This window comes from Cebus imitator, unplaced genomic scaffold, assembly GCF_001604975.1.
Source record: "Cebus imitator isolate Cc_AM_T3 unplaced genomic scaffold, Cebus_imitator-1.0 Scaffold22, whole genome shotgun sequence".
NCBI classification, from domain to species: domain Eukaryota; kingdom Metazoa; phylum Chordata; class Mammalia; order Primates; family Cebidae; genus Cebus; species Cebus imitator.
Window position 1 is genome coordinate 4,501,160 of NW_016107337.1, and position 10,699 is coordinate 4,511,858.

At 32.9% G+C, this 10,699-nt stretch overlaps 1 protein-coding gene across 1 annotated transcript in view; it reads left to right on the forward strand.

Annotated features, from left to right (window-relative positions):
• The window catches only part of SNX16 (sorting nexin 16), a 40,069-nt gene extending 32,716 nt beyond the window's left edge, over positions 1–7,353 (forward strand). Inside the window, exons 6-8 of the mRNA XM_017521834.2 lie at positions 4,956–5,092; positions 5,657–5,776; positions 6,958–7,353. Of these exons, the coding sequence (XP_017377323.1) occupies positions 4,956–5,092; positions 5,657–5,776; positions 6,958–7,054 (354 nt within the window). The 3' untranslated portion in view covers positions 7,055–7,353. The remainder of the gene's footprint in view (positions 1–4,955; positions 5,093–5,656; positions 5,777–6,957) is intronic.
• The last annotated feature ends 3,346 nt before the right edge of the window (positions 7,354–10,699 follow it).

The following is a 10,699-nucleotide window of genomic DNA, read 5'->3' on the forward strand; positions in this document are numbered from 1 at the left end:
ATATTTTATATGAATTATAAGTACAAATAAAGCAGAATTCTTAAGCCATCTATTCTCTACCTCAATTTTAATCTTTAGTTATTCTACAGGTTAAGAACTTAATTTTCTTGTTCCTAAGTTTGAGAAACCCAGAAAAGCAGATAAAAAAAAATACAATCAGAATTGCAATATGTAATGAAACTGTTTTCTTAGAATCACTTGCTAGCAGATTTTCCAGTCCTGATGGAACTGTTTGATCTCTGTCACAGATGAAAATGTGTGTGTGTGTGTGTGTGTGTGTGTGTGTGTGTGTGTGTGTGTGTGTGTAAAATGATGTTCATATATATATCACAGATTCTCCTTTAACATTATAATTACATAATACAGGTTTTCTTTTTTTTTTTATTTCTAGGAATACAAACCATTTTTATGGTCTCATTAGCAGGGCTAAGTAGTTATATCAAATATATATCCTTAGATATATTGATATAACCACTTAGCAGGGCTAAGTACTTATATCAATATATCCTTCCATTGACTATTCTAAGGACAGTCTCCATTCCTATATACATCTTTCCTAAGGTACCTCCCTCACTGGGATGGATTTTAATCTTGGAAGAAGCTCAAGGATTTATATAAGGTACTTTCCTAGGAATACAATTGTTTGATTGTTAGATATTCTCCTCTTCAACTTCACTACGTGTGCTTAAATTACACCCCAAATTTGTTATGTCAGTTTATACTTTTACCAATAATATCTTTTCCTCTTGCTCTATATCATCACTAATACAAGTATTGTCAATATTTTAATTTTTGTCAATCTGATGGGTATAAAATAATATCTTATTGTAGCCTAATTTTCTTGATTACTAGCCAGCTCTGCATCTTCCATAGTAGCTGTTCGTCCCTATCTCACTAATTAGGAATTCTTCCATTCTAAATAGTTCAGTGTGAATGCGTCTGTTTATGGTCACTCAGTTCATTTTAAGTAGTCTTATCCCTCTGCTACTATAGTCTGTTAATTAAATAATCTTATTAACTGGCAGAACAAGGGTGCTCTTATTCTTCCAAGGTGGCTATTCACTTTTCCATATGAATTTTAGAACAACTTTATGAGTTCCATGAAAAAATCCTGTTGCCATTTTGTTTGGAATTTTAATACTTTTCTGTATTAATTTTGAAGAATATTGTCCTTATAGTATTGAATCTTCCTATTAATAGATCTTTGCATATAGAAGTTTTGGGGGGTTTTTTTGTTTAAGTTACTCAGTAAAAGTTTACTTTTTTTTTCTTAAACTTCTAGGGAAAGCCATAGGATTTCTCATTATTTTTGTTGACAAAATAATTGGTATTTTTATTACACTCTAAGTTACTAGTTTTATCCTTGATTTTTATATCTCTATTTTATATGTCACATGCTCTCATTAGTTTATAGATCTGTTTGGATTTCCATGTAGGTAATCGTATTCACTGCAATATTAACAATATGTGTTTTTTCCTAATACTTAATATCTTTCATTTCATTTTTCTGTATTATTTTGCTAGATAGGATCTTTGGAGGTTAACTGATGCCATTATGGTGGGCATCCTTTTCCTCTCATCCTAACTTCAATGGAAATGATCCTGTATATTGCTGTTGGATATGGTGTTTCCTGTAGGCTGGTAGTAGTTGTGAGTTATGTCAATATGTTTATTGTCCTTGTTTTTAGATTACAGAAGTTCTATTTCTAGTTTGCTAAGAGGTCGTAGGGGTGTGTGTGTGTGTGTGTGTGCGCGCGCGCACTTTCACTTGCATCTGTGTAGATGATCACATGGGTTTTTTTATTAATCTATTGGTATGGTACATTACATTCATAGATTTTTCAAAGGATAAAACATTTATTATGAGATTAACTCATAAATTCAGCTTTTTTTTAATTACTGGATTTGAATTGTAATGATTTTATTCAGAATTTTGGCATATATAGTATTTGTTTCTGTTACTGCCCTTTGTTGGGTCTAGCATCAAAATTATACCAGTTTTATAAAATGAGGAATAGTCCCTCTTTTTCTGTTATCCAGAACCATTTGAATAAGTGCCTATTATTTGTTCCCTAAATGTTTGTTAGAATTCACCTGTGAAGCAATCTGGATCTGATATTTTCTTTAGTTTGTTTGTCTTACAGGTAGATTTTTAACAACGATTCTGTTACTTTAATATCTGTAGCTATTCAGATTATTTATTTGGGGGTTTTCAGTTTTGAGAATGTTTATTTTTCTAGAAATTGACCATTTTGTACATTCTTACAAGACTGTTGTTCTTAGTAGTATAATATGACTTTTAAAAATCTCTTAACATATCTTTAGTTATGTATCCACTTTCAATCTCACTGTTGTTTCCACTGGTCTTTTTTCCTTGGATTTGGTTTATTTTAATAGACTTCTCAAAGAACCACTTATTTCCTTTTTGATTCTTTTGATTAAATTCTTTTCCTGTCTCTTAATTTCTTTTTTATACTTGATTTTAGTATGTTCTTTGACTTCTTGAGTTGTATCCTTTCTCAGTTGTTTCTAGTATTATACAGTTCTTTTATATTACAGTCAAATTGCATCTCACAAGTCTTAATAGTATTTTTTTTTTGAGACAGAATCTCTCTCTGTCACCCAGTCTGGAGTGCAATGGCACAATCTCAGCTCACTGTAGCCTCCACCTCCCGGGTTCAAGCAGTTCTGCTGCCTCAGCCTCCTGAGTAGTAAAGGCATGCATCACCACACCCAGCTAATTTTTGTGTTTTTAGTAAAGATGGGATATCACCATGTTGGTCAGGCTGGTCTGGAACTCCTGACCTCAGATGATCCTCCCAAAGTGCTGGGATTACCACATGAGCCACCACACCTGGCTTAATAGTGTTTTCATTGTCATTAATATCTTATATTGTTCCTTATAATATCTCGTTTGCTCCATAAATTTAGAATTCTCTTTAATTTTCAAGCACTTTTTCCCTATAGCACTGACTTTTTTAGTCTATTTGCATTTTTTTTTCAGAGATATGTTCTCTCTGACAATTCTTGGTTATTGTTGACAGTGTTCTGCAGTCTTTGTAATCTGAATATATGTGATAAATTTTCTAAATTTTCCATGTGTGCTTGAAAAGAATATGTATTTCCTAATTGTTAGACTCAGACTTCAATATATGTTCATCAGATCAAACTTGCTAATTATATTGTTAAATATTTAAAATCTTAACTCATTTTTTTGTTTAGTCCTTTAATTGCTTAGAGTTATGTCGAATTTACCCCTTATGGTGTGGATTTGTTCAATTTCTTCTTGTAATTATGCATTTAAAATATTCCCAGTGAATTATTACTTTTATTATTATACAGAGACTCTTTGTGCCTAATAATGTTTTTTATCACCTTGAACTGCATTCTGTCGGGTATTAATAAAACTACAACTTTTGGTAGGGGAGAAAAGGCAAACATTTGTCTGTTGCCTGATAAGTATGTTTCTTCCTTTGTATTTTAAATACGTCTCTTTTAAACATCATAGTTATCTTTTAATACAATCTGAAAAATGTGTTAAGTGTTGAGTTTATTCTATGTATAGTAATTACTAATATATTTATATTTATTTCTATCATTTTCTGCTTTTTATTCTGCTTTATAAAATGCTATTTTTCCTTCTTTCTTTCCTTCCATGTTATTTAATGAGTTTTTTCACTTTTTTTTCTCTGCCCTTGGTTTTTTAAGTTCTATAGTCATTGTCTTTTATTTAATGCTCATATGTTCTCATATTTTAGAAACGAATTGTTTACAGCCCTCCTCAAAATTGGCCATCATTGTTATTTCACACAATCAATGTTTCTTTTGATTTACCTGAGTGTCTGCCCCTTTCATTCCTCACCATTCCTACTTTCATCTTACTCTTTCCTTTGGGGTTCAGTTAACTACTTATTAAAGTATGTAATTTAGTAGTTCTTTCAAGAATGTGTGTTGGTAATGCTTAGTTCTTTGATGTCCAAATGTCTTTTAATTTTGTTCTCATTTTTGAAGTATGATTTAACTGAGTGTAGAATTCTACCTTGATGGTTACTTTTCTCAGCGCTTTAAAGTGTTTTCTACTGCCTTTGACATAGACTGTTTTATGACATCTACCATCAGTCCCCTACTGTCTTACAATTTTATACTGATTTGTCTTCCTGGTGTATTAGAGATCTTCTATTTGATTTTGGTATTTGCAATTTCAGTATCTTGTATTTATGTATGTATTTATTTTATTTGTCTTCCTTGGGATACATTATTTTTCCCAAAATACATATGAGGCTTTTTAGATTAGATTCTTCAGGTGAGACTTCACCTCGTCTACCTAGAGACCAGATTGAGACAAACAATCTTTCTTGATGTATTCCTGTGTTGTTGAGTGACTTTTATTAATGCTTTTCCTCTTTATGGTCTTTGCTTTATTCCTGAATGTATCATTTTTTGTCACTTACTTCCCAAAATGTTCCTGGCTCCTCATTTCTTGTTCCATCCTGGTACTGCCACCCAAGTGATCAAGACTACCAAAATGCTGTTACAGTAGTATGTCTACTGAGCTAATACAAATGGAATCAAAAACCACAGTTGATTTTTTAAGTGTAATCATATATGCTAGGCAAACATAGATTAAGGAGAATAAAAACTAAAGCAGTAGTTACTAATCATTTTTATCCCAGTTCTACACTAGAGGGTTATCGCATACTCACTTCAGGCACACTAGCTTACTACTATATGTCTTAAGATAAAGAACTTGTAGTTATGTCCCCCTGGTAGATGGGGACTAAGAAAGCTAAGATAGCAGTGACCTAAAAAGATGAGGGTAGACAACAAATCGTTGGGAGTTTCATACTATTGATTATCTATCTATGTTCTTTGATTCTTCAATAATGCTCTTGAGAAAGATACTGCATATATAATTAATTGTATTATTTTTCTGCATGTTTGTTGGTTCTTTTAAGGCATTTTGTGAAACTTTAGAAGAGACTAACTACCGCTTACAAAAAGAACTACTTGAAAAACAAAAGGAGATGGAATCACTAAAGAAACTGCTTAATGAGAAGCAGCTTCATATAGACACTTTAGAGAAAAGATTCAGGTGTGTTGTGATACTTGCATTTCTAGTCTAATTCAACTCTTAATACTCTGGGATAAATACAGTTTACATTTTAATATGATTTAGGAATTTTCCGATTCTGAAAGTTGTAGGCTTTTGGCATTCTTCATTGGGAAAATTGTCCTTTATTTAGAAAGCCAAACATTGAAGGATGGGAAAACATCAGGAAAGTAAGCCAATAACTATTCAACAAGATGAACATTCATTATAATCATTATTTTGATTATAATTATTAAATAAATCATTATTAAATGGAATGCCATTATTTTATTTAGGGGATATCTTACTTTCTAGGCATTTATGCCAACTTCTCACGTATGAAAGCTCTGGTTTGCCGTCTCATCAGCATATATTGAATTGATGCTAAAGTCAGTTTAATCATAGCTACCAATTTCTCTGTATACTCCCAGAGTGAGCTGTTTATTAGCTATGTGACTGCATTAAGGCTTAACAGCTAAATACTGCTATAGCTACATGTATTCACAACGTTAAACATATGCCTGGTTTGTTCATAGAAAATAACTTGTTTCCATAACATATTTTTAGAACAATGTCTTTAGAACCTAAAGAATCACTGGACGTGTCAGAAACAGAAGGTGAACAGATCCTAAAGGTGGAGTCCTCTGCACTTGAGGTTGATCAGGATGTCCTGGAAGAAGAATCTAGGTATATAATATTTCATTTATGATAGCTTAATCTTTTGGATAATTGGAGGGAAGTGATTCTAATACTCTATAGAGCATTTTTTTTTTTTTTATGAGTTCACTGTTAACTCTGTCACGAATCTGCTGAGCAAACAGAGGATTGTAGATATTTTAGGCTCTCCCTAAAAATATGTTTTTGACATCAGGCTGTAAGTTTTCTTCTTACTTACTTCACAACTGTGTCTGCATTAACTGGCCTCTGACTCAGGTAATTTATTATTATTTTTTAAATATTGATAAACTACCTTAATCTCCCTTACCTCAGTATCACCTGTTTACCATTCAAAAAGTAGGATACTGTAATATAATAACCACCACCCTTCCAACCTAATAGGAATGATGAAAATGTAATATATTTGAAAGCACAAAAGTACATAGAGGTTTGGGTTTTTGTTTTCTTTTTTTTTTTTGGTTTGGTTTTTTGAGACAGAGTCTTGCTCTGTCACCCAGGCTGGAATGCAGTGTGGCACAATCTTGGCTCACTGTAACCTCCGCCTCCTAGGTTCAAGTAATTCTCCTGCCTCAGCCTCCCAAGTAACTGGGACTACAGGTGCTTGCCACCATACCTGGCCAGTTTTTGTATTTTTAGCAGATATGGGGTTTTAACCATATTGGTCAGACTGGTCTTGTTCTGACCTCATGATTTGCCTGCCTCAGCCTTCCAAAGTGCTGAGATTACAGGCATGAACCACTGCACCCAGCCCACATATAGTTTTTATTGCATACAGATCCAGAGTAATTGTTAATAGTTTAGTGGTAATGGTTGACTATAATTATGAGAACAACTTTATGTTAAAGGTAATTACCATATAGATTGTTATTGGTCAGTGGTAATTTGGAGAGGTGTAAAAGTTTAAAAACCTATCTCCAAAGGTCTTACCTGTCAATGACAACTTAAAAATATTAAATTTCTGACTGAATGTTTAAATACTTTTTTACATTAAATACTTTTACACTAAGTACGTGAATATTCTTTCTATAAGGTAGAAGATTTTTAAAGGTAATAGTGACGTGAAATAATAGCATGCATCCTATCCCTTCATTGACATATTGCTTTTTTTTTTTTTTTTTTTTTTTTTTTTTTTTTTTTTTTTTTTTTTTTTTTTTTTTTTTTTTTTTTTTTTTTTTTTTTTTTTTTTGCAGAGCTGATAATAAACCATGCTTAAGTTTTAGTGAACCTGAATATGCTGTATCAGAGATAGAAGTAGCAGAAGTGGCGTATGATGCTGAAGAAGACTAATATACCACAAGCAGTCCCCTCCATTTAGACGATTCAGCAAATTTAGAAGAGTGGCAAATACTATCTTAAAAGAAAAAAAGAATTGTAAAATATATGGAAAGAGCAAGAATGCACATGTATGAAGTTTACATAAAGAAGTTTTTTTAAGTTATTGGGATAGGAAATGTATTCACTGCTGCTTTTAATTGTGTTTTATCTAATTATATTTAATACACTAAAAAAAATCTTGTTAGAATTCTGTTATCAAGGCTCATATTCTTAAATACTGTGCATAAATTATTATGGTGTTTTGCCTATATGTTGCTCCAAACTGCTGTGTGTGTGTATATATGTGTGTGTGGGTGTGGGTGGGTGTGTGTGTGTGTGTGTGTGTGTGTGTTAAATCACCAATTATATTAATCAAATGGAAATTAATTGCTTGTTACTATCTGGGTGATATATACTTCTTTATATCTCTGACATGACATATTTTCATTAATGGTTTAAATCAGTGACTATCATAGTAAACATAGAATTTAGTTTAGTTTCTACTGTTTACATGTTTACCATCTGTAAATAAAATTTGCTTATGTGAAATATTAATGCTAAGGGAAAAAAAAATTACTTTCTAGCACCAAAGGAAAACTACTTGAAAGGGCTGTGGTCATATAGCTAAAGTGATAAACTAGCCTTGATTTTAAAAGCTGATTCATTAATATCAAAATACTTTAATAAGTGTAATGGTTATTAATATGTCATATTTGTTTAGTTTCCACATAATCTTTATGTCTACCTAGATTTAGTGAGTTCGCCTCTTTCAGAATACTACCTCTTTTTGTTAATCAAGGCATATTCTTTTGAAAATATAGAGTCTAAATAAATAGGGTCTTATACAAAAAAGAAAACAAAATAAAAAGCCATATATACTGCAAAGTTCCTAACTGGCTTGACTCCTGGCATTGCATTTTTATTTCTATATATGTGAAAATGTTATTATACTGTATTATGGCTGATTTTCTTTTTAACATATTTAGCCAAGTGATGCACTTTATGATAATTAAACTCTTTTGTGCCAAGTTTCATTGGTGGATTTCTTTAGTAAGTAGAGTTAGGAGAATTATGTAGTGCCTTTACTATTTCACTTTCTACAAAAGTCTCCTAGGGTCTATGAGTCAGCTTTATGAAAAAATGTTTATTTCAGCTTTATGTACAGTCATTGAAAGTGCCTTGTTTCATTTTTATAGTGTGAAGTTACTCATTTATTTTCTGTTTTCACTATTTTGCATATTGCTGTGTAATAATGCTGGCATTTTGCAATCCCCGTCGGTATGCTTTCTAAAAACTTAGGGAAATTTACTAGGGAAATAGAATAACAATCTCCATTTTTTTTATTTACTATCTAAAAGTTTATCAGTATCTTGATGTATATGTTAAGATGTGGCTGTTTAAAACCCTACTGACATATATCATCACATCCAATGGCTGTTGTTAATCTTTGAAGTAAAAAGGGAACTGCTTTTTACCAAATAACCAAAAACTTTAAAGTTTTTGTCAGAGTGCACAGGTATGCTCTGACTGAGAACATTTTCCAAAAAGTGTATTAGAAATATGTTTACTATACTTAGAGACAGATATGAATATAACAAATTGATCTGCTTATCAAAATTATTCTAGACTTGCAAAAGGTTTAAAAAGAACAATCATTTTTAGTCAGTACAATTTTGAATCTTATATAACAGATCTTTGCCAAATTCTAGATATTGTAGTATTGCCTGTCTGCTCCAAAGTGAACCACCCACTTTTTCAATCTGGCTTTTCAGAAGATTGTATTTAAAGCTTTGCAAGAGTGAAGAAAAAAAATCTGTTAATTAGGTAAACCACTATTATTTATGTTTATAATTTACCTTTTTTTACTTTTATAATGCATTTTACTCCCGGTATTATGTTCATTTAATAAATTATTTTTTCATTGCAACAGTTACTGTGTTGTTCATATGTTGAATACCGTTTTCCCCCTCCACTTTCTATATTCTTCTCCCTATCCTTTATGATTATTGTAAATTGAATTATATTAAGTGCTGAATTTCACAGATGTGGAATGAGTCTGATTTTCTTTTTAGGTTTACCCTTTATATTGCTGGTCATTTTTGAAAGTCTTTGTGACTAGGTGCAATGTACTTTAACGTAACCTATATTAATAATTTTAAAAATTGAATGTAATTGAAACATTTCTGTGGATAATCTTTTAACTTTTTAAAAATTAAACTTACATAAAGTTAGTACAACCATAAAACAGCATTTTAAAATGTAACTGTCTACACTGAGATTAGCCATTTACATACAGCACATTTATTTAGAAAACCAGGCTTAGATAAATTATCTGTGTAGTCTAGTTCAGTCTGTGGTATTAAAAGGGAACAACGGCTTTAGATAATAAAAATAATTTGGTTTTGAAATGGATTTTATTACTTATAGGAACAGATGAGTTTGCGGATGATGATAAAACAAGTTTGTATTCCCGACTAGCAGAGAGAGGAACCTAAATTTTATCCTCTAGGAAGTCTTCAAAGAGCTACATATTTGATCCACATTTTGGCTCTTCATAGAATTACCGTTACGGCATTACACTTTGTTTCTATGCTGTTGGCTCCAAATAACAAACACAGTCATCAAAACATATTTTCAATATATGTTTTTAAGGCTAATGGCTACTTTTAAATATGTCACAGAATGTACCTTTTATGAGGACCCATTGGAGAAACTTCTCTTGGGTCTCAGTCTCAGCAAAACATCTGCTTCTCCTCAACAGTTGATTTGGGGGTTTTTTGTTTGTTTGTTTTTGTTTTTTTGAGACAAAGTCATCTCTGGAGGGCAGTGACACGATCTCAGCTCACTACAGCAGTGGCCACCGCACCAGCCTGATTTGATTTTTGTTTTTTGAGATGGAGTCTCACTCTGTCACCCTGGCTGCAGTGTAGTGGCACGATCTCGGCTCACTGCAATATCCGCCTCCCAGGCTCATGCAGTTCTCCTGCCTCAAGCCTCTCGAGTAGTTGGGACTACAGGCGTGTGCCACCATGCCCGGCTAATTTTTGTATTTTTAGTGGAGATGGAGTTTCACCATGTTGGTCAGGCTGGCCTCGAACTTCTGACCTCAAGTGATCCATCCGCTTTGGCCTCCCAAGTGCTGGGATTACAGGCGTGAGCCACCATGCCCCGGCAGCCTGATTTGTTTGTATCTTTTTAAAGAGTCTATTGCTGTCTTTGTTGGTCCTCTTTGTTTTGTCTTTTGGCAGCTCTAGGCCAAATTGTAGTTCACTTGCATAGTTATGCTTTTCTGTCGTAATCATGGTTTTTTATCTTCGATTTTTTTCCTATTTAAGTTGTTTTAATAGAACATACAGGCCGGGCATGATGGCTCACGCCTGTAATCTCAGCACTTTGGGAGACTGAGGCAGGCAGATCACGAGGTCAGGAGTTCAAGACTAGCCTGGCCAATATGGTGAAACTCCATCTCTACTAAAAATACAAAAATTAGCCAGGTGTGGTGGCACGCTTCTGTAGTCCCAGCTATTGAGGAGGCTGAGGCAGAAGAATCGCTTGAACCTGGGAGGCAGAGGCTGCAGTGAGCTGAGATCACACCACTGCACTCCAGCCTGGGTGACA